The sequence below is a fragment of the Aptenodytes patagonicus genome, chromosome 3, assembly GCF_965638725.1.
Source record: "Aptenodytes patagonicus chromosome 3, bAptPat1.pri.cur, whole genome shotgun sequence".
Taxonomy (NCBI): domain Eukaryota; kingdom Metazoa; phylum Chordata; class Aves; order Sphenisciformes; family Spheniscidae; genus Aptenodytes; species Aptenodytes patagonicus.
This window is the reverse complement of record NC_134951.1, coordinates 70,729,344-70,757,319: the sequence shown is the minus strand read 5'-3', so window position 1 is coordinate 70,757,319 and position 27,976 is coordinate 70,729,344. Positions and strand designations below refer to the sequence as shown.

The 27,976-nt window shown below is 48.3% G+C and overlaps 1 protein-coding gene across 3 annotated transcripts in view; it reads left to right on the top strand.

Moving 5' to 3' along the window:
• Nucleotides 1–3,359: 3,359 nt before the first annotated feature.
• TAGAP (T cell activation RhoGTPase activating protein) overlaps nt 3,360–27,976 on the top strand; it is a 45,365-nt gene continuing 20,748 nt past the window's right edge. For all 3 annotated transcript variants that reach the window (XM_076333769.1, XM_076333768.1, XM_076333767.1), the window contains exon 1: nt 3,360–3,424. In XM_076333769.1, the coding sequence (XP_076189884.1) occupies nt 3,407–3,424 (18 nt within the window). In that variant the 5' untranslated portion in view covers nt 3,360–3,406. The remainder of the gene's footprint in view (nt 3,425–27,976) is intronic.

The window sequence follows — 27,976 nt, the reverse complement described above, 5'->3', positions numbered from 1 at the left end:
CAAGGAAGATCTGTGCCCCATCCTCACTGCTGGGCCCGGGGCCCTGCTTGCCCACCTCTGCAAGGAGATAGCGAACTACCATGGACCCTGTCCCTCGCCCAGAGCTGAGTCTGCTAAAGCACATAACCCAGCTGCAAAGTGTGATGGTTTCTGCAGGACCCACCGTGGCTCTCAACCCTGCAGGACTGACACTTGGGTTCATGCCTCAGCCTCTCCAGAGACCCTCCAGCATCACAGTCCAGAGCCAGGTCTCGCTCTCTGTTGTATTTGGAGTGAGAGGAGGAACAGCAGGTCTGGTATTTTCACTGGTGCCAGAAGGTGTGCGTGTGTACATATGTAACTTGAAACATGTTGTTCATTTAATCTTCGCTATATGCACTTGGTAGACGAAATTGTGGCAACTCTAGAATAACAGGAGTAACAGTAACAGGAATAATTTGCTTTATACTGGCTCAGGGAAAGGAACAAACCTGTTCTTCCCCACAGTGCAGCGCTCACTCTTTGCCCTCCTGGTGACACATCACCTCAGGCACCCTGAGCATCACGCTGCCACCAGCTGTAACCCCCATCCCCACCCCGGGCGGCAGTCGGGAAGGCTGCGTTTCCCTGAGCATCCCCTGTCTGCTCTGCAGAGAGCGTGCCTCCAGCTAGCCCTAGGTGGGTTCAGAAATGGTTCCTGGCTGACCTCTCGGTGCCGCTTTGCTGGCAGACGTTGCACCAGATTAAGAAAGTGGTGTCTGCCCTCCCACGTGCAGCTTGTTTGGGAGTCTGCACTGAACAGTCCTCGTGGTTTAAACGGAGGCGGGATGACAGACAACACTGATGGTTTTAAAAGCTGGTATGGTCAGAGCTCATGATACAAGGGAGTAAGCTGGGGAGAAAAGAGACCTCTGCCTGGGTCAGGATTGTCCCTCACTCCCCCCACAGTGTGCTGCTATTTCCATCACTAGACTGGGGATTTATCCTGATACTGCAAGCCCAGCTATGGACAGACCGTGCCCCCCATGTGTACAATATTTTAAACTGGAGCTGGAGGACTCCCCCATGCTGGAGTCCTGGTGGGCTCAAGCATGAGGACAACACCCTACAGCATCTTAGGAGAATAACCTTTCCCCAAAACATGCTTAACTCTGTGTGCTCTGCAGTGACTACTGTGCAAGCAACACAGGCTTGGTCACGTACTGACCTTTTGTCGAGCAGCTGACTTCAGAAAAGCTTCTGGTAATAATGAGTCAATGTTTATCAAAGAAAAAAACGTGCTGCTCTGATAACAGACATATGTACGTAATAAGCAATTTCAATGTTAATTTCTTTGACTTCCGATCATGTATTTTAAGATGTTTGTTAAAGGTAGGCAGCAAAAAGGGCCATAATAGTACACGCATGGGAACAATGATTGCATTCAGAAACAGCTCCTCTTCAGGTATGAAGCAGTGTCACCTACTCCTGTCACACAAACTCCCGCATGCAGAGAGGCCACAGGAGTAAATATACCAGCGTCAAACTGGTATAAACCAGGTATAAACCAGGAGTAAATATACCAGTGTCATCCCTGGCATTCGAGTCCTCCCCCAGAGCTAGAGATACCACAGCGTGCCCACTCCTGTCTTTCACTGTTCCTAGCAGAAAGACGTTTTCTAGTATCTCACCACAGTGCTGCTGCAGCTTCACGGCCACACGTGCCAGCGCCTTTCCCTGCAGCGAGAGCATGGTGACTTCTCCCACTACTGCTTTACTTTTCTCTGCTGATAACAGCCAGGAACATCGCTCATCTCCTCTGGGAAACTGCATTTGCTTTGGGTTACACAGGCTGGCGCACCATGGGGGTGGTCTCAACCAGCTCGACTCCCCATCACCCTTCACAGCGCTCAGTTCCCAACACCCTCACGAAGCACTTGGTGCCTCCAGCTCCGCTCCACATTGCACAGGCGCCTGCCTTTGCACTGGGCTGGTTTGCACTGACTCGATGAGATCTTCTTGGTTTCTGCCCTCTAGGAAATCGGTCAGTTCCTCATCCCCCCTCCAGCTTTGGCATCAGCACTTGGTGCACGCGTGCGTGTGCGCACACACTCACCTCCTCTGTGACTCCCCAGCAGAAGACTGAGGCCACTTTTCCAGTTCTCCCAGGAGAGAAGATCTGCAGACACAGATAGTAGGGCTTGTTTGCCATTTGTAAACTGCATGGAGTGGTATGCTGCTAACAACTTTCAGGAGTAAAAATTGAGAGTCAGAGGTGAAAGCTGCTGAAATTCTGATGAATTTGGGACAAAGTTTCAATAAAAAGCAGATGGCATTTTTAGTCATTCTTTTTCCACTCAGTAAACGGGGCCAAATGTTCAAAAAGTTGTCTGTAAATATATCACCCTGCTTTTCAACTATCTCAAAAAAACACTGTAAATATGAATTTAATAAGACAGGCATCTCCCAAAGGGCGGTAACCCGCCCTTTATCAGCCTCATGTCAATGCTTGGCAGCAAGGAGCCATTTCTTGCCTCTGATGCTCCTCTGCTGTGTCACTTGTTCCTGAAATAGCCTCGTTCTCTGGCGCTCATGCTCACGTTCAGATGGCAGGCGGCCACACAGAGCCTGCTGTCCCGAAGCACAGATTTGAGGGATTTGAGCTCTTTAAGAGGCAGGCAGCTCCCCCGTGGATTTGCAGGAGGCAACTTACCCACCTCTAATTGAAGCCAGCTTGGCTGCCTCTGTGGGGCACCCGGCTTGCTTCTGGGAGCCCAGCTGGGCTCACCGAGAGCGGCCTCCTCTCACCCTATGTTACGGAGTTAGAGTGTGGAGGTCTGTGTCCAACCCAGCTGCTCCAGGAGCCTTTTATAGTCAGTGCGGAGAAGTGAGCGCTTCTGGGAAAGGACATGGCTCCTCTACTCCCAAAGCCAGCAGCAGAAGCGGGGAAGGAAGAACGGTGCCCTACAAGCACCATGTCTCCCCACTGCCTCTAAAAGGAGCTTGGGCTGAGCAGCCCTCATGCAGACACTGGTGCTGATGTTGCCCTAATTTGGGCAGACACCCACCAGGGTGCCTCAGCTGGTGGCCTCAGGGCTTTGCCTACGGTGCTGTAGCTGTGCACCTGTCCTGGCCAGTGCTGTGGTACCTGGCTGGCTCCGCGGGGCAGCAGCTGCCATGCCAACCACTGCAGGGCTCAGAGCCCTGGCACTCAACGGGAAGTTTGGCAGCATCCAAGAGTTAGGAGCACAAACAGACTTTACGCTCTTCCCGTACACACTTTGTAGCAATGACTCCTTTAAATGCTCAAATCCCTCACCTTTGTGGGAGCTTTGCTGGATGATGGAAACTGATAATAAACTCATTCTCATTTTCAGCCCCTCAAGACCATTCCTCCCCGCCGCTGTTCAGCACCATCGCTCTTATTCAGCAAAGGTTTGAGCAAGCCATGGATGCCTTCAGCCAGGTATGTACATCGTGTGCCATATACACAGTGCTTGCAAAGATGTTTAATGCCCAGGAGCAAGGCGATATACCTTGGCTCGCGCATGCACATATCATGTGGCGCCGCTGTCAGTGCCCCGCACTAGAGGGCCCCAGGCGAGTCGTAGATGGGTGACCGTACACGTGGTGCCCGGGGCAGCTGAGCTGGCAGTCGTGGGTGCAGAGCGGGGGCTGCTCTTGTAGTGGGGACGGAGGGGACAGGCGGTGGGAACTGCACCTCCTGGCATTGCCCCCAGCTGTTCTTCTCACCCTCCCACCAGGCCTGTGTGAGCCCAGCAGGAGCTCAGCCTCTTCCTCCCATCTCTCCCAGCCCATGACAAGGGCTGCCAGCGCTGGCTCCTTGTTAGCTCATATTAGTTTCTGCCTATGCTGTTGAGAAGCCCCTGTTGGCAGTTTCCCCTGCAGAGCATTTCAGTTCTTTGTTTTCCAACTGGTTTTCTTTCTTTTGGGTAGGAAAGCCTTTGAAATAGGCAGAAGAATTGGCTGTGATAGCATTTACTGCCTTATTTTGCTACAGGTCATGGCTTGCCTAGCCAAACCAATGGGAAATTTCTGCTGACGTTAGTGGCAGTGCCTCCTTCATTAAACTGATTTCCAATAAGCAGAGGAACACTATCATTTGAACTGCAGCTACTTCACTGCAATGCCCTGACTTCCCTTCTATCCTCTAATAAACCCAGTCCAATTAGTCAAACGGCACTGCTAACTGGGCATGGTGGAGTTGCAAGTAGGCTCATTATGTGTTTAAAAAAAAAAGCTTACAGAGGAAAGGCAGGAAGGGCAGCAGTATCTTGGGTTTTCAGGTAGCAAAAGTCTGAGTCCTTGAGCATTCCTTGCTTGGAGAATGGGGCAAGTTGTGCTGTAAGAGCATTTGCAGTTAGTTATTCTTCAGTTATGTCTCTCTTCAGAGTGAGCACATTTTTTTGCATTTGTTTCTTGACATGAACATCAGGAGCTGTCAGACTGTGAGAGAGGCTGAGTTTAACACATTTTCTTTTCACTGGAAACATTCCTGATTGAAGTCTGCGCAGCGGCTCTGTGTGACACCTCCTGGTTCGCCATACGGCTCCATCTCAGAGCCCAGAATCATCCTACAGCCCGGGGGGACAGGTGGAACTCAAATACTGAACAAGTGCCCAGGACTCACTGCTCTGTTTTCTTTGATGCCATAATTTACTAGGTGTTACAAGCGAAAAATACTACCACCACCACCCCCACCCCCTAGGCCGTACAAACTCCAGGAGCCTGAGCCTGCAGGACAAAGGGGCTGTTGACGTCTCTATAGGAAGGAGACAGCAGCATCCCTGTGTTGGCTGGTGATGGGTGACCGGCTGGAGGGGCAGTCATGCCCCCGCTCCAGCCCTGAGTCCCTGCCTCCTCCAGCTTCTGGCTTTGGCTTTCAGACCTCTGTCCATGAGAACAGACCTGGCTGGGCAGGAAGGTGGTCCCAGTGCCTCACTGCCCCCTGCACAATATAGGTCCTCCCTCTCACTTCTGCAGGAGGCAGCATTTACCAAGAGCCCAGTGCACTCCCGGTGGTGTAAACCATGTTGTTGCTGGTGCCATCAGCTAATTTGCAGCCGGTGCCAACAGCTAATTTGCCTGTGGCCTGGTTGTATGGAGGAGGGAGGTGTGCTCTGGCAGTCTCCCCTGTTTTACTACCCCTCCAGACAAAGCCAGTCTAAGGTATCTCAGCAGGACAAGCAAACGTCAGGTGCCAGCACCGGGCTGCTCCTATGATGGGAAAAGAGAGGGAGAGGGCAAGCAGCAGAACTGGGAGAAATAGCCCCTGGGACTCGGGTTTGTCTGTTTGCGCTTCAGGCAGTGAGCTGGGGCAGGGCAGAGCAGGGGCTGTTGCTCCTCCAAGCAGTGGTTCAGCAGGAGCGGCAGCCTCTCTTCACGCTGAGCCTTGCCTCCACAGTCAGCCTGGCTGCCCAAGGAGCTTCGCTCTCCAGGCAGTGTGGGCAGGAAAGCTGTGATGGTTTTCACGCTCTCGGCAGCTTGCTCCCCTAGGTGACTGCCTGCTTTGCCTATCTCTTGAGCTGGTGCTAATCCCGCCAAATAGCCTAGGCAGAGCCTCAGCTGCTTCACTGGCACCTGCCTCACAGCACTAATGGCCACAAAGGCCTTGAATCACCTCATCTCGCAAAAGGAAGTACCATTTCCACTGAATACATTTGGGTCAATGAATACACAAAACCTCTGAGGCACAGAAGAGGCTCGTGTGAAAGTCAGGTTAAACCCAGCTTCCTTTGTGCCACAAACACAGTCTCTCCCCAAGACCTCCCAGCCCCGTGGCCAAGCCACTGGTGGCTTCACTGTGACACGATGCAACAGAGAAGGCCCACAAAGCCCTATGGAAAGAGCTTTTTGGTTTTGATCAGCACAAACTAATCAGCCTTTAAATGAAAAATGTCTTTTGTATTCCAAAAAACTTTGCCATCTTGGGCAACACTCCAGACGTGCTGCCTGCAGGCATGCTCTAGAACCTCTGAACCTACAGAAGCATACATAGAAAAGTCTCTATTATACTTAATAGCAGGAAAATTGTCACAAGTTGGAATTGTCACAAGGAACCCACCTTCATAAAGCTGTCACCTTTCAGGATTCAGAGCAGTCACAGATGGAATATCCCCTGAATTTTTCTGTGCAGGTAGTAAGCTATACAAATACCACGGAGCACTTACTGGAGCATTAACCTTCATAGCCACTATACAGCGAGGATGAATTTCAAGTGGAGGTGAAAGCCTTTGTGATCTGGTTGCCAAACCCATGAACCATCCAGTTCTGACTGTTCTCGGTCTAAATGGTGATTTTCCCTTTCCCCTACAGAGGTTCACAAACTACCTGACTGGGCTAATGCAGATGATTGTAGTAACTGAACCATAAGTCATTTCCAGAAAATTGATGAGTTTATTCATCTTGCAGATTCAACTGCCTAGAGATTGGTTTCCTTCAGCTCTCAAACCAATTCCTGGTTGCAGTAGCATTCCGGACATGCTCTAATCAACTAGTGCAGATCCAGACATTGACTGAAGAGTTAGCTCGTGAGATAAAGTCACTGCAGTGTCTGGTTTCTGGACCTACTGCAATTATCAGTAGCGTTAGGAAAAGGTAACATAAGCATGTTCCCATGCTTACTTTGTGGTTATTAACCAACATGCCAATCGGAAATCCTTTGGATTTATGTTGGAAAACTATCGATGACAAACTTCAAGAAGTAATTAGGGCAAACCTTTCCTTTTAAAGCACACATCCTCCATAGCAAACTGAGATCCTGAAGGAACTTATTCCTTGGGATGTTGTCTAGAGGACATTCCTGACAGTTGATGTTTATTTTTGTACCAAGCATCTTCTGTACCTCTGCGGCTGAGTTTGCATATTGCTCATTAGGCGCTAACTTCATTACCTACTCCTGGCAGGGAAGACATTAAACAAGGCGCATCCTCTTCAAACATTTATGGGGACAGGATTCCTACTCCAAAGGTTTTCCACTGGGTTTTCCACTGCCGTAGTGCTGGAGAGGTCAGTGGACCCAGACCAACTCTTGCCATGACTGCAGATGCAATTGCAGAAGATGAGAGGAGCAGTGTACTGAAGATGGCACTCAACTGGGCTTTCAGGAGAGTGAGGCAAGTCTGATCTGCAGCTTTTATTGTGACATGGGGAAAGTCATTTAATTAACCACTGTCTTGATTTCCAGCCTGATAGTGAAGCTAGCACTGCATTTCATTGCAGAGGGAAACATCTGTTTGGGGGGGTCTTCACACTGATAGAACAAGGATTGGGGAATTTGGACTCTGTGATCTTTTCTGTGTTGCCCTGGCTCCTTCCCCTGCCCAGGCAGCCAGGTCCAAGCAGGGAGGCACAGCATGTACTGAACTCTCCTACAGAGATGCTGGATCCCATCCCAACACTGAAGATCTGATTCCTGTCATCATGCAACCACATTTAGTTGCCTTTTTACTTTTTTTTTTTTCCAAAGGTGTGACAGACTTGCCTTGCCAAGCTGAGAAAGCTCAGGGAAATATCTGCAGAGATGCAGAGGGGGTGAGTCATGTAGAGTGTGGGGGCTGACGGCAGAGACCCTTGTGTGGAAGGCTGTAGTTAAAGGAGGTGGGAGGGTTTCTTGCTGGCCACAGGACTGAAGTGGGCAGGTGTAGATGAGTCAAGTGAAGGCTGCTGCAAAACAAGATCTCGGAGGGTGAAATCAGGGGGGTTGCTGGTAACACTAGGGAGTTTTATGGGTCAGCTCGAAGCTTTGATTTCCTTTCTATATCCTCCTGCTACTTCTTGACAACCATGCTGCTCCTGCCCTTCACTTTTTCTCTTCATTCACTTTTACTCTCTTCTTCCATTTTTCATCCTTTGTGTGCTTATACTAACTAAATGCTTTAGCTCCCTTGTTTAACCAGCTGATGATAGTACTGTGAGGTTTTTTTCATAGGCTGAGTGATGGGAAAATAATGAGTAAAAAAATAATACTATCATAGCACCAGCCACATGGAAGCATAGTGGGTAGGGTACTGCCTTTCAAGGGAAGTGGGCATCCACCCCCACTCTGGTCCAGACAGCCTGTATCATCTTCGGTGTGACATTTCACCGCTCTGCACCACAAGTCCCCATCTGTAACACGGGGTTAATAATGCTGCCTTTCCTCATAGGGATACGGTGAGGAAAGGAGTAGTTATCATCAGGAGGCACTCAACACAGCAGTGGGGCTGATTCTTTCGGAGGTAGGCATAAGACTGTCAGGAACTGCAGAGACCTGGGGCGAATCCAAAAGATGAGGTTTTTCAGGGTAAGACTTGTCCCTTTATTAACTGTTAGCATAACAGGACTCTGATCCATGCGGGGATCCCTCTTTTTTTATAACACAAGTAATAAGCAAAAGTACTTCATATTAATTGAGAGCAGTTTACTTGAGAAAGAGTTTTGTGAAAACAGGCCTATTTATAAACACAGAAGTAACATATTCAGCTTCTCGTGCGGGTTGGTTCAAAACAGTTCACAGAAACTGTTCTGATGAGAAACTCGGAGGTTGGCTGACATTATTATAGAAGGTGTCTGCTTTCTTTGGAAATGTTACATTTTTGTTGAAAACAACAACACTAAAAATATCACCCAAACTAAAAAGCTTCTCAATGGGAAAAATATGTCATAGCTGTTGGTAGAGACCTTAAAACTTTCATTCTATCTCTTTTCTAACTTTCATGTGAACTCTAGAAACTTGGCCTGCGTGACTCGCCTTTGTGCTTTTGAAAAATTACAGTCTCATGAAAGTTGCAATTCAAATTTGTTCAATGAACACCAAAAACATGGTTTTCACACCAGGAAAGCTAAGCATGTTTTGAAGCAGTATCGCCCTGCCACTGACTGATGTCACCACACACATACGTGTAGCTCCAAGACCAGTCACTGGGGGCTATGATCAGATGAATTCGATGGGGTGAATCGGGAGCTGAGGCGTCTCATGTACAGAGGTTAGCCTGCAGCAGGACGGCCTGCAGAGCCCACGCTGCCTGCGTGACGAGAGGTGTCCAGGTTGTCCCCAGATGCAGATGCATCCGGGTATCCATGCAGCTTTAAAATGACTGGAGGGACTTCAGGTGTTACTGCCCTGTTCTTACTTGTCACCATTCCCTGTCTGCAAGTTATAGCCAGCAGCAAAGGCCGGTGGGTGGGAGCTCACAGCTCTGGTACCAAGTCTGCTACTTCTGTATTATGGTGCTGAGTGATGGGGCTTGAATTGAGCTGCAGATTTTCCCCTGGAGAAAACTTGGGAGCGCTCACTTGCTCCGTTTTACCTGCAGACAGGTGGGAGCAGGACACTCATTGGGTGGGCAGTGACAAGCAGCATCCAGCTGCTGGGCAGCAGCTGCTGCCCTCCCAGATGCTGAACCGTACACGGGGCAGAGTCTGTGCTTCCACCAATATGCCTTGTTTAAAGCGGTAAAACTTTTATTATGTGTCCAAGCCTCAGTCATAACCAGCTTATCTCTAAACAGCTAATCATTTCATTTCTAAATGAAACTCTTAGGCAAGCCAGAAAAGGTTTTTGTGACCTTTCTGCATATGCACAGCTATTCCCATGTATGTGCTACAAGAAATGTGCAGGGGCAAGTGCAATGTTGCTACTGGACATATCTAGGACTCAGCTGAGTCCAGCAGTACTGCAGACATCTGGACAAACACATCTTTATCCAGAAACAGCCAGCACTCCACAGTGCTCACAGGATGCTTTTAGAAAACAGGATTCTGTGTTTTTTTGAGAAGTGTTGTACCTAGAAAAGAGACCTTGTAAAAGGCCTTAGAGGGATGGGGACTTCAGTGCTGTGGCCCTATCAAAAGACCAGTCTGAGAAGAGAGAGCTTCAAACTGAGAGATGCACTGACGAAAATCAGGAGCATTGCACTGCAGGTCTTGGCAAAGGCTAATTAACACCCGTGACAGCTTACATCCTGTCTGCTGGTGGAAAGGAAACATGCTGTAGGTGTCCCAAGGCTGACATTCGTGTCTGGCATTTCCCCTGTGCCACCGCTGTGGGGTAGGTAGCACAGCCGGCAGCGTGCTGGCACACAGACCACTGGCACCCTGGGCCCAGGAGAGCCGGCAGGCAGACACCCATCTGGGCCTGGGGACCTGGGGGAGCAGACCCTCTGATGGGGGTTGCAGGCTGACTGCTGGGGGGACTCCCTGCTGATGCTTCCCCTTAGTTAACCGCCATCCCTTCTGCCTCAGCAGTTTTCTGCATGGCCTTTGCTGCTGCACTCGGAAATCTTGGAAAGGCGCGTACAGTCCATTAACGTGCAGGAGGACCGGTGCTCCCGAGCCTGCCAGGAGCGCTGGTAACCCTGGCCATTGCTGGTGATGCCTCCAGGGCCTCCACCCAGGACCTCCCCACACTCAGCAGCACGAGGCAGCCCGCAGAAGTCTCCTGCAGCAGAGCATCAGCCCTGGGCTTGTCAGGGCACCAGCTCTGCTAGTGAATGGGGCGCTCTCGGGGACTTTCCCTGTCACTGGCACAAAATTATCCCTTTCAGAAAGTGTTCAGGTGTTCCCAGCATGGCTCTGCCCGGGCCAGCCAGCCCTTGCCAGCAGCTCCTTGGCACCGTCCAGAAACTGGCATGAGCTGGCTGTCCCCAGCGGGCGGCTTGGACAAGGTCTCCCTGCTTGGCAGGGTGATAGCCTTGAACAGCAAAGATGTGGACTGCCCCATGCCAGGTCGCCCCAGAGCCAGGCCTATGCAACGTGCCAGCGTTGCCATGGCCTGTGTTTGGCATCTCCCCAGTCACCGGGTGAGGACACAATGAAGGACCATCCTCTGCCCTGAGCCCAGGGCATGGGCAGGAGCTGGCCATGCCGGTGGTGCAGCCCTGTTCTCTTTAGCTCCCTTCCCCACCCAGCAAACCCACTTTCCCCCCATTCATTTCATAGATCAGACCTGGGTGCAAGATTCCCTGGTGCTACAAGAGCATTTGGGAGGCTACGTCCATGTAACAGCACTGTCTACCTCCTCTAACTGGGGCTGCCCTGTGCAGCACCTCAGCCCTTGAGAGGGTTTTGCAGGATGCTCCTTGGGTGGCCCTGACACACAGCTGCTTTCGGGGCACGCAGCACAACCCTGGCTTCCCCACGAATGCTGAAGACTTTCACCTTGGCCGCCCACAGTACTCTCCCTGTAGAGGTGGAAGGTTTCTTACCTTCACGAAAGCAAAGCCGTTTCCTCTCGGAAGACACACCACAGGACCTTTGCATGTTTCTTCTGCGCAAAGCACCAGCAGCTGCCGCTTTCTGTGGCAGCCGGGTGCCCTGCCCTGCCCTGCCGGCTCTCCCAGTGGTGGCTTCTGTCACCTCGGCCAGCCCATGGAGGAAAGATTGGAGGAAAGAGCTGGCTGTAGGGCAGAAGAAGAGCTGTGGGAAAAAAAAAAACAGGCAGAAGGGGTGGGAGCAAGCAAGAAAACGTCTCCCCCTCCTCAGCCTGGCAGGAGGTCTCCAGCCCTGCTCTCACGATCGATTGTCACCGTGACTGGGAGAGCAGGGGGAGTGCTAACACCAGCACAGAAACTGCCTGTCCAGCCCAGCGAGGAGCATTTCAAAGCTACAAATCGCACCTGGAAAAAGCACTGGCAAGAAGCAGGGAAGAAGCACTCGTCTCCATCCTGGCACTCCCCGAGGAGTTTGCTATGAGGCCCCCCCAGTTCAGGCAGAGAAGTGCAACTTCCAGGTGGGGGAATCTGAGGTAAAGATGGGATGGATGATTAGTCTTTTGCACTAGTTGGGGTGTGCCTGTACCCCAAGCCCCGGCTGTGCAGACCCATGTGCAGACAGCAGCTGCATGCCAGCCCCCATGCCCTGGGGAGCAGCAGCCCCTCCGGAGGCCCAGACCCACACCCAACCTCCCGCCTTCATTTCTGTGTCTCCTCAGCTCTGGGGCTGATGGGTCAAATAATCACAAACACAGAAGTGTCTTTTTCAAAAGCATTTTGAGAGCCTGAATCATTTTTGCACTTGGGATTTAGTGGTGGCAGCCCATAGGCTTTTTGGAGAGCATGTCCCCATCCCTCTCCATATTCCCGTTCCCCCGGTACATCTAGCACTGGCTGTCACAGCCCTGCTTTAGCCACATGTCTCCGAGTCCTTCAGAACCCTCTGAGGGAGCCTCTTTTCCCACCCTCGCCCCTCACACTCCATTGTGTCTTGGGGAGACCCTGCCGGTGCCTGGGCTGCAGGGCCCTCCCCAGCCCTGGGTGAGCCCCAGGACCGATTGGAAAAGCAAATCTGTGCACCTGCTGGCAGTGGTCTTGAAGGTGAGCTCCTCTGATGTGCAGCAGTCGGAAGGCATTGCTAATCTGCCCAGGACCACCTCAGTGCCCAGAGCTGACCTTGGAGTGGGACTCCAAGCTAAAGCCAGAGCAAAGACAGACTAAATGTTTCAGGCTTAGGAAAGTTTGGCATTTTCCTTTTCCACCTGATTTTCAGTCCCACTTGTTGTGCTGCTGATTTCCTGCATGCCCACAGGAAGCTCACTTCATCCTCCTCCTCAGCATCCTCCCCAGGGAGGAATACTGAGATTTATGGGTGAATGAAAAGCAGCTAAGAGCTGGGTCCTGTGGTTACCCCAGTGCAAGTGTACTTGGCATGTTCTTGTGCAGCCCACTTGTGCCAGTGGCCATGGGCACCTTTCAGAGCAGGAAAGATGAAGCATAGAGGGCTGCGGGGCCCTCCCAGTGCTATGATAAGCCCCAGGGCTGAGCTGAGCCAAGTACTCTCATCTTCCCCTTGCTCAGGTGTGCCTGAAGCAGTGCCCGTTCCCTGACAGAGAGCCTTTGGTGCTCACTGAAGCTAGGAGAGCCAGGCAAGTCTCATCTCAGATGGGTGAGATGGCTCCAGGTTTGTTTGGAGATCAGCTTCAGACCGTGCCATGGTGTCAGCCCGTACAGACTATTTCAGCCACCAGCATGAATGAAGCCAGAGGGTTTCTAGCCACTCCCCATCTGTGCTCTTGCATTTGGCAGGCTTTTAAGCCCAGTCACGGAGTTATCCAGTGCCTCCACTGCCAGGGAATCTCCTGCTAGCCAGGCCCAGAAATACTTAGCACCCATGGTCAGCCAAGTGTGAGTCCCTGCAGCCTCGCATGGCTGCAAGGGACTCAGAAGGGCTCTGTCCTTAAGAAAACCGAGGTGGAAAAGGGTAAACATGATCAAACAGCACTTACTGCATGACACCTACTACTCCTACTCTTTCTCCCATCCACACATCACCTCCCACAAACAGCACCTTTTACTTCAGTCTCCACAAAACCAGTTAGTAGTTAAATGTCAGCTGAAGCAGCAAAACCTTTGCAATTCTGCAGCAGCCCTGAGCTCCCTGGTACCACACAGCCGGCACAGCAAGTGAGGGCTCAGGAGGAAGCAGCATGTACCGTGTACGTGGGTGTGCTCCTCTTGTTGCACAAGAGGAGGGCGTTACTGGAGTATCGCTGGTGTTTCTCATTCCACACGTGACGCTGTCACCTGCTCTGCAGAGGAAAAGGCATGTGGCAAGTTGTGAGCAAGATGGGGAACAAACAGATGAAACTGCAGTTGTCTGATGTAGGAGAAACTTCATACGTCCTGAAGGCATGCTTCACACCGTATTGCTCTGACTCTGCTCTCTTTGAGGTCCCTGAAGATTTGAGTGTTACCTGTCACAGGAACCAGGTGTAAATGAGGTAGAAAATCCAGCTGCACTTCTTAACCCTTCATGAGAGAGGGCAGACTGGAAGGCGCGGGATCCCGAGTAGGTCTCAGCCCTATTCACTGGAGGATCTGCTGCCACGGACAGACCCGCGATTTGCCAGAAGCAAATGTCCTTGCTGCCCTTCCAGGGCAAGTGCAAGTGTCTATAGGCCACCCAAGCCAATGGAGGACCCTGGTGTACTGCAGATAGGCCTGCGCGTTTGGGTTTTATATGGAAACACAACACAGCTGCTGGACCTGTTACATCTTCAAACACCAACCTCGTCTCCTCTTTTGTCCCAGGCCGCAGTAACATCCCACTGTCCACTGCCAGGAAGCTAAGTCGCAGGCTCCTAGCCTCTGATTACATCTTTTAAAACTCAGGCATTGAAGCAACCAGGGTTGGGGTGCAGTCACAGTGGTTCCCCTGCTCCACACGTACTGGTGGATTAATGAGAAGAGACCTGGGTGTGGAAATTAGCCCCACAAAGCTGCAGCCTGAGGCAATACTGCTGGTTTTGCATATGGAGGAAATGGCAGACGCTGAGATTTCAAGTACCCAGTGAAAAGCAAAGGACATGAGGAGCTTCCACTGGAGAATAAAGTATCTCCTTGGTGCTTCCTGTGCAACATCTGTCCATCAGTAGATGTGCTATTTCATTTTAAATCGGTTATAGCCATAAAAGCAAAATGCCATTTGCTTTCATGTCAATATGACGTCCCACCGAGTTGCCCACCTCTGGGCAGGAGGAGGAATTTTAGCCTAACTCATTGCATCTATTTCTTACTGGGCAATATAATCCAGAAAAATAATATAAATACTGTCAACTATTTTTTTCTAAGCCTCTTGTACCCAGCCTGACCCCACAAAACTCATCCAGCAGGACGCCTTATCCCTGTCCTCACTGTGTATCAACTGTATGCAAGCCCTTTGCTTCTTAGAAATGCTCTTGGTCAAAATGGCTCGTCTCCTTTGTGAGTCAGTCTCTACACTGTGTATCCATATACAGGAAATTTATCAACAGGTCAGTTCTGCCTGGGTGTGAGTTTGGATTTCCCTGAGACTGCAGGCGTGAAGCTGCTGTGGGATGTGGTGTCCCCAGAGCCGAGGGACAGCTGTCCCCACCTCCCCTGCAGCCAAAGATGTCAGCTGCACAGAGGTCCCCAGCATCTATGGACAGACCTGTCCATCAGTGTCTGCATGGCCCATGGCACCCGGCCTCGGCTTTGCTGTGGGGTGGCACAGCGCTTTTACCTTCCGTGTGTCGGTGGTCCACATCTCGCATTAATTTGGGTAGATGATGGGAGCTGGGACAGGCGACTTGTTTTAAAGCCTCTTTCCGCTGTTTATTAGCAAGACAATCACTCATAAGGAAGCTTCTATATACCCAAAGCTTGATGTGACCTTTGGGTATATCAAAAACAATTAGCAGAAGTAAGGAGATTCATTTTACCTTAGAAAAGTGTTTGAAACACTGGAACTGAAGGACTGCCGACACTGGTGTCTGTATTTTTTAAAGGGTTTGGAAACTTGACAAAACTGCAGAAAGATCCCATAAAAACTGCTGCAGGGTTTGAGAAAACTCTGCAGTGCAAATCTGAAGGATATCAGCCCAGATAGATTACTACAAGGAAGATTAGGAGATGACTCAGGGTGTGTGTGTGGATTCATTCATGTAGGGGAAACAGCTGCCACAAGGGGATCTTGAAAGCAGCAGAAATAGGCGTTAGGAGAAGCGGTAGCTCTACAAGCTAGGAAAAAGAAATGTGGACATAACCACACTGTTAATAAGCAACTGTGAAAGTTTGAACCATGGGGAAAAAAGTAATCAAGGTAAATGGTGGTCTCTCTGCTGAGATCTCCAGGTCGAAAGGAAGAGCCTTTTGCGGGGTGTATGTGTTAACTGAAAGCAGAAGTATTTTAGTCAGACACACATTGCTGGCTGGGCTCGCTCCAAGACTAACCAGCTGAAATTCCAGTGTGGACGTGCAGCCAGACTAGATGATTTCATGGACTCTTTCCTGGCTTGGAATGGTGGATGAACCTATGTGTTCATGTTATCTGTTTTCCTAAAGAAAAAAGAAAAACATCTCTTTCTACTTGATATTCCCTCATCCTGCAGTCCTCACCTGAGCATAGTTTCCATCAGCTTCATCAAAGTGTTGTTCACATAATCCTGTGAGGCCAAGGCCAGATCTCACTCTTGGCCCTTCTCCTGGCTCAGACCATGACTCTGACGTGCCGCTTTCACCACTTCATTGCAAAATAAGGGCCCTATGGCCAGATGGGAAAAGAATAAGCATCTAAAAGGGACCAAACGCATCCAGAGGCATCTAAAGAGACAACTTTTTGCTTTCTTGGGCAAGCAGCAATATTTAACTACAGCCGGCCACACTTTGCCCTTACCCGCAGTTGTAAGGTTGGCCCCGCAGTGGCCCTGGATTGCAGCCTCCCAGAAACCCAGCAATGAGCATCCATCTCCCCCTGGCTAACAGCAGTAACCCTACTTCTACACAAGAAAATGTGTACACTGATTATGTCTCACAAATATCAAGTCAAATGGATTTTCTTACTTCTTATACTTCTCTTTTTTTCGTATAATATCTCTAAAAATAATCCCTGAAACCCCCCTACCTTAAGTGTTTTTTGAAAAATAACAAAAAACCCCAAGAAACTCTCCAGTCAGTTATAAACAAACGACGGGAAAATCCTGCTCTTGACTAATTGTAGTACTGCGGCCAGGCTTCGTCTTTGGGGATTTCTCAAAGTTCAACTTCTGCATGAGTGAGCTAAGAGCCAAACTGAAAGCGAAAATCAGGCTCTGCTTGGAGCCCTGCTGTGCCAGCCACAGGTGAGCTGGGTAAATCTGTGACTCCGCTTTTACTGACCAAAGCCAAACAAAACAAACAGGTCTTTTTGGTGCTGGCTTGAAGAAAAAATTTGAAAGGAGCTCAATTTCTTAAGAACAGCTGCTCAAAAATCTCATTTTTGGCAGGCTGCTGGGGATTTTCTTTGCTGAAAGTGGAAGAAGCGCAAGAAGTTGACTCACATTTCAAATAGTTGGTTTTCAGCTGAGGAAACTTTACTTTTTTCAGTGAAAGCATTTTACATTCAGCTAAACTTTTCATGATGCAGAAGTCATTTCCAAAACAGTTTCAGTCTTCCCTTCATTTTGTGAAGAGATGAATCTAAGCTATTTTTCCTCAGCATTTTTACCACTTTGACCCTGATGGGGGCTCACCATGGAGCTGGCTGGGGGGAGCAGCGCAGTCAAGCAGCCGCAGCTGCCCCATCAGCACCCTGTTCACTAACCCGGACTCTGCAAACAGGCACGTCACTGCCCCCATCCTCACCCCAGGGAAACCCACCCACATTCTAACTTCAGAGAGCCTACTCATGGCAGACTTCTCCAGGATATTATGTTTAGGTTATAAAAATATTTCCCAGGAAAGTGGTAGCAGTTCTTCATTTGAAAAGCATTACCAGATCCCTTCAAACCGGTAACCTTCTCCTCGCACGCACCCCAGGTACCTGCTGCGTCCAGGCTATAACCTGCTCAGGCAGAAACCTGGTCCCTCTTTCACCCGTGGTGCCCTGATTTGGTTCAGCCCCAGGCATTGCGCTATAATAAGCAATGTTAATAATAATCATGCTAATGGCTAGATCAACAACATCAGAGTCAATCAAGCATGCCCACCCTCGTACCCCAAACCCAGCCTCTCTATATATAACATACTGGCACAGTAACCTTTCCTTATCAAAACCGTCGATTGACTGTTTATCTAGCATTTAAGCATTCATCACTGATTTTCAAATCAGCCATCTGACGTTTCCCGATTTATATATGAAGGGCGCAAGCTTTCACTTCAGGAGAGTGACTTGCACAAAGCCTGTGCTCACCTTGAGGAAGTCATTGATATCCACCGCTCTGGCACACCGGTGTTCAGCCACAGGCAGCTCTCCTCCTCTTCCAGCTCCACTTTTCTAGTTGGACTTGTCCATTCAGACCCTGGTAATACAGTCTCTGGTTCAAATGCTATCTAATGAGCAGATCACTCAAAACAAATGGAGGTGAGAGAGCTAGCAGCTCTGCTTATTGTAAAGAAACTTTGAAATGTAATCATTCAGGAGGATACTAAAGGCAGAAAGGGAATTTCCCTGGACAGGCTTGGTCTGAGGGGGGCTGCTAGCACAGCTACAGGGAAGTCCACAGCACAGAGAAAGTTAGGTCCAACCTTTAAATAGATTTCATCTGCTTCACAGATCATAAATGTTCCTCTGGACTCTTTGCTGGGTAAAGTGCTCATTTCTGGGTCCCAGCTCTTTTTTTGCAAGCTTTGCAGCTAGAGGAAAATTAAGGAGGCTAGGCACTCTGAGGGGAGCTATGCTTCTTAAGCCCTTTATCTTTACAAAACCACATCAGGAGTCAAGTAGACTGTGCAGGCCATTATTCAGAAAATGCTGCCACTCTAAACAGGTGCCAGCTGGATGCGTTGCAATCTAATACGTAAATAGAGCTGGCTAGCGAGTTTTACCAAAGTATTTGCCCAGTGGACCAGGACAGCTCTTTTGTAGCAATAGAAGGAAAGGTTTTCTGAACCCTAGCAGACACAGAATGGGTTATGAAGTATGGTGATCCCTGGTATCTGCTGTTTGGTTTTGGGTTGGGTTTTGGGGTTGTTTTTTTTTCCCTGCAGCTGCTCTGTATGTATGCATCTAGACTCTGTGTGGTCATACATCTAGTAAAAATGATCACATCCTCCTCCTATGGACCATCCAGGTAATTGTGCCATGTATTTGGAAATGCATCACAAATCAGACTAATTTTCCTTTTCCTGGCAGCACTGGAGGAAGGGACTTTGTGCTTCAGGGCCCAAAGGATTTGCTTTTGTTCTTAGAAGGACCCTCTCCTCAGGTAAACTTATCAGCCTAAGCTCTAAATCCTGGGGGGGGAGAAAAAATACCAGCTTTTCTGAAAGAGTCTGTGCCATAGTCTTAAACCGCAAACACCCCTGGACGGCTTTTCTCTTCACACAGGCAGAACATTCAGCCGGCGCACAGGTCAGCCAGCCCACCGCACTTCGTTGACTTTTCGCTTTCCTCCTACATTCAAACAAGTTGGTGCTTCTTCATAAAGCCCACACTTCTTAAATTACTCAGGGGGGAACTTAATTTATCAGTCTGAAGGTCTGGGAAATAACAGAGGGTACACCTCCTGATTCAGCCTCAATTGCAATATTTGCCTTACTAACGGACAAAGTGCATCTTGTGTTTCCCATCAATGCTATTCATTTCTGCTGAGAAGTGACTTATCAGAGAGAGCTGACTGAAAAAGAACAGAAAGATCTAAATGTATTCCTATCTAATTTCTTCTCACAGTCAGTTCAGATGTAGTTTTTAATTTCCATTGTTTGGGGTCATTAAAAAAGTTTCAGTTATCGTATTAGATACGCTTCCCATCAGAAATTCCCCTAGATGATACCTATAAGCAGAATTCTTAAAATTGATTTGCAATGTCAGTTTTGCAATACTATGATATGGGTTTGGGCTTTTTTTTTCTGCTGAGAAGCACAAGGAAGAGCAACAGTCTTTCCCGGTTCTTCGGGGTGGTTTTTTTTTGTTTTGGGTTTTTTTTCCTGGTAGAGCTATTGGCAGTTGTAAATCTTGTCTTTGTTTTTCTTGGCCTCTTGGATGACAAAGGAAGGTGAATGGGAACTCAGCTGACACTTAAAGGAGAAAAAAAGCTGCGCCTTTAATGGATACATTTTCGTCTATCTTGTTGCAGCAAACAGCATTAAAAAAGCATAATTTTAAGGAGCCTTCAAGGAAAAAAGAGTAATTAAAACCAGAATTTTGACTATAAGCCCATTCAAGCATTTTTTGTCTTGCTTATGTTGCGTGAAAAGACTAAAGCAATAGCAGAACACATTAATTCACTTTGTTAGTCATTCTTTAACATGACTGTATGCTGCTTTACAGAGAACAACCAAGATAAGCGTCTCTCTGGATGTGGCTGAGAGAACTGAGTGATGTGAAAAGCATAGGCTCTAGCAGAGAGGAAGGCTCTTCTGCCTTCAAGGACAGCAAGCTGAGAGTCCCGCTGCCAAGACTTAATGCAAAAGGGCAGCATATGTGTCACAGCTTGCATGGATTAGACAAACATTTGTTAATTGATTCTATTTTGGGGGTAGAAGATGCCCCAGAAGAACGCTCCGGGTCCCTACCAGCAATCTTTCCTTTGAACACTGTGCTTTTCTGCCCACAGGGATGGAAGCTGATGTACTGGTAAAACTGAAATGGTTACCAGTGTATTATCATTCCTACTTGTTTTAGGAAGACAGTTTCTAATGAAATAAGAACCTAAATCAGCCTTCTCCTATATTCTTTTGTCAAGAATAAATAAAATTAATAAACTAGGGGCTTGAAAGAAAAAGCTTCTTACAAAGGCATGAGAAATGCAACCACTTCTGAAGCAAGTAGCATCATTTGCCATTAGAGATAGAAACCTCAGTTAGGTGGCTCGCCAGCCTGATCCAGCTTGCTAATTCCTACATTCCTATGTTTTATGTACACTTTTTTCCCCAATGAGACGGCTCAAGCTGAAAATTCAGCTGTGTTCAAGGCTTCCATGAGCTGATGAGTATTTGGATACAAAGGTTAGCTGTGGTCACCTGTAGGGGCTTCCCACCACCACACACCTTCACAGATCTTGGTTTCAATTGCAACTACAAGCAGAAGTTCCAGAATAGCACAAGAAAGGATATTCCCCAAATTCTTTCTAAAATTGGGAAGTAGAAGAAAGCTGGTAAGACCTCCAGAGCTAATACAAATGCTATCCTCATTCACAAGGTATGCATTGTTGTTTAGTGCTTCTGCCACCCAGGCTTTTGGGTTTCCCCATCCTTGAGTATGTTTTAAATATAATGTAAGGGGACTACGCTTGGCTGTTCAAAGAACAACAAACCTTCAGGATCAGCTCACACTGCAGAGGCCTTCAGGTTGTTTGAATGTGTTGCTTTGGGATTTGCTCTGTAGACACCTGAACACAATCAGCATGGAGAAAGGTCAGGGTAGTCCCCTTAAATGGGCATTGTATGGCTCAGAACTATTATGGTTGTGAATTATAAATGCAGTCTGCAAATCTACCCTGGATGTCTGTATTTTTCCTCCAAGTAAAAATGACAGAATTGTGTAACACACAAATGCTGCTTATCTGCGTACATGGATGTCTGTATATGTAACTATGCATTTAATGGGACGGATCCTGTTGTCTTTTCTTTACACAATGCATTTTTATAAGGAGACAAAGATTATAATATTCAGGTAGCTCTGTTTTAGGCCAGCCTCCCCAAAATTCAAGTTTTCATGTTCAATTTGGAATGACTAGATGGAATAAAAATAGCTTATTTAGTGAAATATGGTCACCCGCTCCAAAAGCAGAATCCTGCTTTATCACCATCAGCTCAGAGCAGTGGCTGGGAGGTTGTCTGTTACAGTGGCTGTGTACCCAGTGTCATCTGATAGCTCTGGAAGAACTTCCCAAGGCTGGGAGGACCATCTGCACTGATTTCAGCTTCTTCCCAGCACAGAGTGCACAGGCTGAGGGCAGGTGGTGTCTGGAGAACCAGTTAGAGCTCCCTGACCTTCCTCCTGGCCCTGGGGTTTGGGGTCTGGCTGCAACAGCTTCCAGGTTAGAAAATACTTGCAAAAGACACTTAGTCCTGTTAAGTTTCATACTCTGGAAAGAAGATTTGTTTGGCTGACCTCCTCCGCTCTGCCTCCAAGGGTGTCTCTCTCATGAGACCTCATGCTAAGATGCCTCATACGGCAGAGTCAAGAAGCACGGAGAGGTCTGTGAGATGGCTGGCAGTGGTCCCAGGGACCAGCCAGGATTTGAGGAGACCTGGAGAAGAATGAGGCTGCCTCGGGCATGTCTTTTTCTCACCTTGCAAAGCCCATCTTCTCCATCTCTCTTTTGTCCTGAAGGTGGGGAGGATGGCAGAGGTGCTGCTGTGCTAACCTTGCAACCAACTAAGGCTCTCATCCGAGGGGACGCTGAGGTACCTCAGGAACACGGCAAGACAGAGAAAGTGCCCCAGTGACTCGGACTGATAAACACAAATGGTGTTCAGCATATTTAAAATGCAACCCGCATGAGTGCCAGTGGTATGTCACAGAAAAGAAGAGTTATTTGTATTTGGGCTGATGGATACAGGTTGTATCGTGTGTGTTCTAGTTTCTGAAGGTCTGCAAAGGCTTGAAGTCATCTGTGAAAGGTTGAAACCCCCAAGTGAAAAATGTAAAAAAGTAGCTTGAAGTCCCCCGAAGGTGGTGATGACAAAAACCAGTTTCTCAGGGATCCAAGAGAAGAGATTTTGCCTCAGTTTGGGCTGGCTGAATGCTAGTTGTTGAAGCATGAATGTGACAACTGTAGGCTTTTCTCTGTGTTACCACATAATCTGAAACCCCATCTCTGGCTTTTTCAAATATACTGTGGTTTGTAATCACTAAGTAGTCAGTCAACTGCTGTGAGGATAACACAAGCGATGGTCATCTCAGCACTGAGGGAAGACCCAGTGGGGCAATGATGACCAACAGGTCCCAGCAAATGAAGAATTCTGGTCATGGGAATGAGCAATTCAGCAAATTTCTCAAACAGCAAAAGGCACGTAGTCGCTTTCAAAAGAATAACACAATCCAAGCTAAGTCACTTGACTGGCAACAAACTGAAAAGCTCATTTAAAAGAAACTGGGCATATCTGAGTTGTAGAAAACTTTCATGCTTGCATAACAAGCCACTAGGCACTGAGGCAAGACACCGACTAGCTGCCACGGATCATATGATGCCATCGGTCACATGAACCAGCTTTGCAGAGAAAATCTCTCTGATGAGCCTTTTAGACAGTTACTCAGCAGATTAGCTGTTGTGGCCCTTGCAAAATATCTTCCCCATTTTGTAGCGTTATGTATTCTTAAACACTTGTTCTCCAGAGTCCTTAGCAGGGTTAAAGAGAGAGACAGGCAAAGGCCCCCAGTCTCCATGAGGTGATAGTGGGCAAACTTTCACCTTTTCATACTCCAGTGTAGATTGTTGCAAGTCTGAAGATTATTATACCTGGTCAGATTAAAGGCACTGGTTTTCCCCTGCTTGCTTGTTTAGTTCAGCACAAGGAAGCAGACCCTGCTTCTAGTTTATCAGCCTCCACATGCAAACAAGCAGTCTAACACCTCAGAACCTGCCAATTTCTCTCTGAGGAGGAGGAGGGTGTGAAGAAATGTCACCAGCAATTGCTTTCTGAATGTACAGTGGGCTTGAACATCCTCTCACTGGCACCCCTATTATGCAGCCTTCGGAGGAGCGCCTTGCTGACGTGCAGTCACAACTGCAGATCTGCCTCTGCTCCCATTCCTTTTTTGCCTTTCTGCCTTCTGCTTAGTCAAACTGGAGGCATAAATCCAACTGCTGTCTGGGCCTGGGAGCATTTTGCACTCACAGTGCCCTGGGCAAAGCAGGGGAGAACCCAGCTTAGAGCATCCCCGGTAGCATGATGGCAACCTAAAGCAGCTGTTACAAAACTGTCGGGAAAAATCAGACGTGGGAATCCCTCATAAGGGAGGCACGAGAGTGGTACAGACCCACGCTGCTGAAGGGAACCTGGGCGAGTAAATGAGGTGCACCTCAGTGCATAAAAGAGCAGAGTGAGAGCTACTGCTGGAGAGAACTGTTTAAGAGCCAGGTGCTACTGTTATTATGTGAGCAGTACAAATGGAAGGAAAATGGTAGTGGTGTTGTCTAAGAGCTGCACAAGGAGAATGTCTGTCTTTATCAGGATCTGAAAGAAGCACTTTTCTATAGAGAAGAGCAAGAAGTTTTTATTCTGTCTCAGTTTATTTCTTCATCTGGAAAATAGGCTCCCTCCAGTTCTCCTTTTAGACTGAAGGAAGCATGCAACCATTCATGTTGTGTATGCTAGTCTGTATGTACTATGCGTTTACCACACATTTATGGTGTTGTAGGAAATGCTGAACATCTGAGCCTGTGGTTTAAGCCCCTTTATAGTCAATGGGGAGAAAGAGGCAGTTCCAGCTGCAGAAACCCTTTGGGCTGTCTTAGGTTTCTACTGTAGGACAGGATTCCTCCCCATGTAGACAAGCCTTGCTCTCTCTCTGGACTATGGGGAGAGTCTAGATGACTAACTTGGATGTAGATGTGTCAGTTTAGACAGAGGAAATAGCCAATGGGTGTTATGGCCACTACCTTTTGCACTGACAGGGAAGGTCTCATTGGTTCCTCGTAAAGCTCCATGGGACTGGCCGTGTCCACTCAGTCTCAGCCTTTGATTGCATCCTCTTTGGGTGAAAGCTGTTATTTTGTGCTGTGTTTGAACAGCACCTTGAGCAATAAGGGTTCAGTCTGTGCTCCTTCAGCGAACCCTTAGTGTTGCCACACACGAAACTGATTATAACCATCATCCCCAAAAAATGAAAGTGTGTTTGTCTCATGCTTTGGTGATTTCAGTGTTGGGATACCAATGCTAGTGTAAATGGCAGGATGGAGGGAAAGAATAGAGACATATGTCATAGGTCAGAAACCATGGCAGTGCCAGTCAGCATGTCTTCACGGCAGTGACTGTTGCTGATTTCCACCATCGGAGACTCTGGGCCTCCATTTCCAAGGCTCTGCCTCAGTGAAATGACTCTCCCAGACAGGTTCCCATGGTTGCCCTAAGTTCTTAAAGGCAACCTAGAAGTAAGTCCCTGCTGCTCCCCTCTGCAGCTGTGGCACAACCTTCTGCCTGAAGCACAGGCTGGGTCTCGGTGAGCTGTGGGTTGTGTGCAGCGAGAAGGCAGTGTCCAGGTGTGAAAAAGAGCAGGAGGTATTCAGCTTCAGATGCAGTAGTTCTCTTATCCTTCTCTGTCCCACCAGCTTCCCTGTTGGCACTTTCTGGTGAATTTTGGTGACATTTCACACAGCTGTGCTGGGTTTTATGACATAGCACTCATTTGCCATCCCATCTGGGCTACCTCAGGCTTGTGTCAGAATGTGGGAAGTGAAAGTAGAGGCACCACTTTGTATTTAGACTGTGACCACATTATTTTGAATTGCTCCTTTCCCCTTTGTAGACAGGCCATGCAGTAAGCGTGCAACACCGTAACAGCGAGGCCAGGTTTGCAGGAGGGAGTGTGATGAGAGGTGTGCATGTGTAGACTGCTGGAACGAGAAGGGCAGATGTGCAGGGATGCATCATTTGTGTACTCCTACCAAGTAGAAAGTGGTCACTCTTGGACCACAGATTTACTTTCACCTAAGAGTCGTCTAAAACCAGTTAAACACCAGTCAGCACCATTCCTCTTAGCAATCCTGAATTGCAGGCTGTGACAGCTCTGGAAGACTGGACCACCTGTATAAAATCTAGAGAACCACTGAGTTCTCTTTATTTCATGGCAGGCCTCACCAGTAAGTGGCAGCTATACAAGATGTAGAGATCCAGGATTGAAAGGGACTACCCTAAAAAAAGACTTCTTCTGGCTTCATGCACCTTTGTGTCAGGCAAGCCTTTAGTCATTTTATGTTTCTCTGCTCTTAATCTGCCAAAGGAGGACAGGAACACTGCCTTTCTTCCACCTCATGTCCTTTGTCCATTGCAACCTGCATATTCCTGGGGGCAATGGCAGCCTCTTGTTAGAAGGACCCAAGAGCAATGGAGAGCTCCTTTTTGGGCAGGTCCTTTTGGTACCACTGGGATGTGGCCCTGGTCCTGGCCTCCAACCTCCCTTCCTGTATGATCAGGGAGATGACCCCCTGCTGTCTTTGCTCCCCATTTGCTTCTGAATACACAGGGGAAATGAGGCATTGCCCTCCTCTGAAGCACCATGAGATCAGGGGTAACACCTCAGACCTTCACCTACCCTTTAGCCAGCAGTAGGCTGAGGAGACTCTCTGGAACTATCTGTGGCTGTCAGAGCAGGACCCAGATGACGAATTAGCTGTGGCTTCATGGCAAAACTGTTTTCACTGACAGAAAGTCCCCATGGTACAGGATAGGGCCAGGTGCTGCCATGTCAGATCCTGTTACCAACCTTGCACAGTCTCTGCCAGACCTAAGAGAGGAGAGCGCTGATTTGGAAAAGCCCTGGTCACCTCCCTCGGACATTGCCATGACCACTCTGAGGAACAATCCTGACACGGCAGCCCCGGCAGGCATTATCTTGGTATGGAGAGTCTCCAGACGAACAGCAGCCTTATGTTCAGCAGAAGTAAGAATTGGAAAACAGAAGGGGAAAGGCTGGTCGCGTGGATTTCCCGTGGAGGAGCAGAGCTGGGGTGGGACTGGGCTGGTGCAGGCACATGCAGCACCAACAGTGCTCCAGGAGAAACCTATGGTCTGTGCTCAGAGCTGAAGGGGAGGTGGGATTTAGGCTTGCTAGCCCTTGGTGACTGACATCCAAACCCAAACCTCCCCGGCCTCCTTGGCCCCTCTTCTGTGACGATGTCCTGATCTTTTCAGGTATGGGATGATGAGCTGGGTGAGAAACACTTTACCCAACCCATGAAAAGTTTCTGAGTGTTACAACTTTTCAGAAGAAAATTCTGTTCAGATTGCACAAACTTCCAGTTTCCCAAGGTATTTCCCAAGAAACCGAGAGGGAAAATTGAAGAGAGACATTGAAATAACAGCAGTGGAAAAATCAGGCTAGACAGACACTTAATGTCAGTCACAGACTTACCAATATTGGGCCACTTTCCTGTCTTCTGTTGCAAACTAGTAAAACAAAAGTTAAATCCAGTGGGTGGATTTTAATTGCAACATCATTCTCCGTGATGTCAGTTTATGGATATGTTGAGCCTCTAAGAAAAACATGTTCCATAAACTGCAGAAGTAACTGCCATTCTGCCCCTCTTGTGAAACATATTGCAGGAAATCATGAGGGAAATAGTATGTCTAGTGAGGAATCCATTTCCCGGAAAAAAATCTCAGGCTGGATGGGCCGAAGAGAAGAGAAACTGGACAGTGTTGAGGGGAAACATAATCACAGAAAACTGTGTGGTAGCTGCGTATCTCAGTGCAGAAATAAAAATGTGCTAGAAAACATCACATGGGTTGCGATGAGATGTATTCGAAAATTTTGAACTAAGAAAGATAAGAATATTATTTACATTTATCTTAAGCCCACTCCTTATGCATTCATTTCAAATCCAAAATGAGACAGGGATCTTATGAAAAAAAGGTCTGTGTAGTCCTGTGACCAGAGGCGTTATGAGAGCACATGGAGACAAGGCAGCTAACATAGGTTTGCCCATGCAACCATACAGTGGATACTTCCCAGTCACTTCCCAATTTGGCTCGGCAATCAAGATGACTTTCTTTCTTCAGTGTAATTTCCCAGGTCTTTATTAGAGGGAAGCCAGAGACACCTTTATTGCTTTGTTGTGCAGGCACATGCATCCTTTCAATTCAGATTTCGTTGTTTGTGAGCCCAAGTTTGCAAGCTGGGGCTCCCAAGTCCCTGGCAAGGTGAATTAGCTATGTTTATAAATCTGAATGGAAGAAAAGTGGCAACCCAGCTTAAGCCAAGTCCAGGAAGACAGCCGTAACTCAACATACTCCTCACTGAGCACTCTCTTCCATCTACCCAGCTTCTGCATATCATTATATGTAACTTTTACTAGTATCCGCATTTCTTACTCCACCTCACCATCAGACCACGGTCTGAAAAGAGAAATGAGAGAGAAAAAGAGAAGAATACCATATCTGCATAGGTATTAAAGAATTCTTTCTCTCTGCTAATAATTACTTGGTATGTTTGTCTCCTTGAAGATGTTATCCAAATGTCCTTGCCACAAGCCCTCCCACTATGCACCAGCTGAGGGACTTGAACCCTTTGTCATTGTAAGGGTTAAGTCAAAAAACAAGTCATGGTGGCTTGCACCGAGTGAGGGCTTCTATCTCAAAGTTAAGGATGCATATTTGCATCTAGGGAGTCAGCCAGCTCCTCACCCAGCATCTCTGTCAACTGCGGCCTCCCCATCTCATGGGCCCAGGAGCAATATGTGCTGCAGTTCAGGTGGAAGCTGTTTAACTGACTAAACCATCTCCCATCTCCCTGCTCTGTTGCAGCTGTTTTGACAGCTGTCAGATGTTCTCAGCACAGCAGCTGCTGCTGTTGCTGGATTGGTACTGATGGGAACTTGGCCTTAAATGTTCCTGCATTTAGTTGTTATTTGGACAGGCCAACAAAGCGTTTCCAAGGCAACCCAAGCTTGGGAAGGTATTTGACAATGTTTGGTACT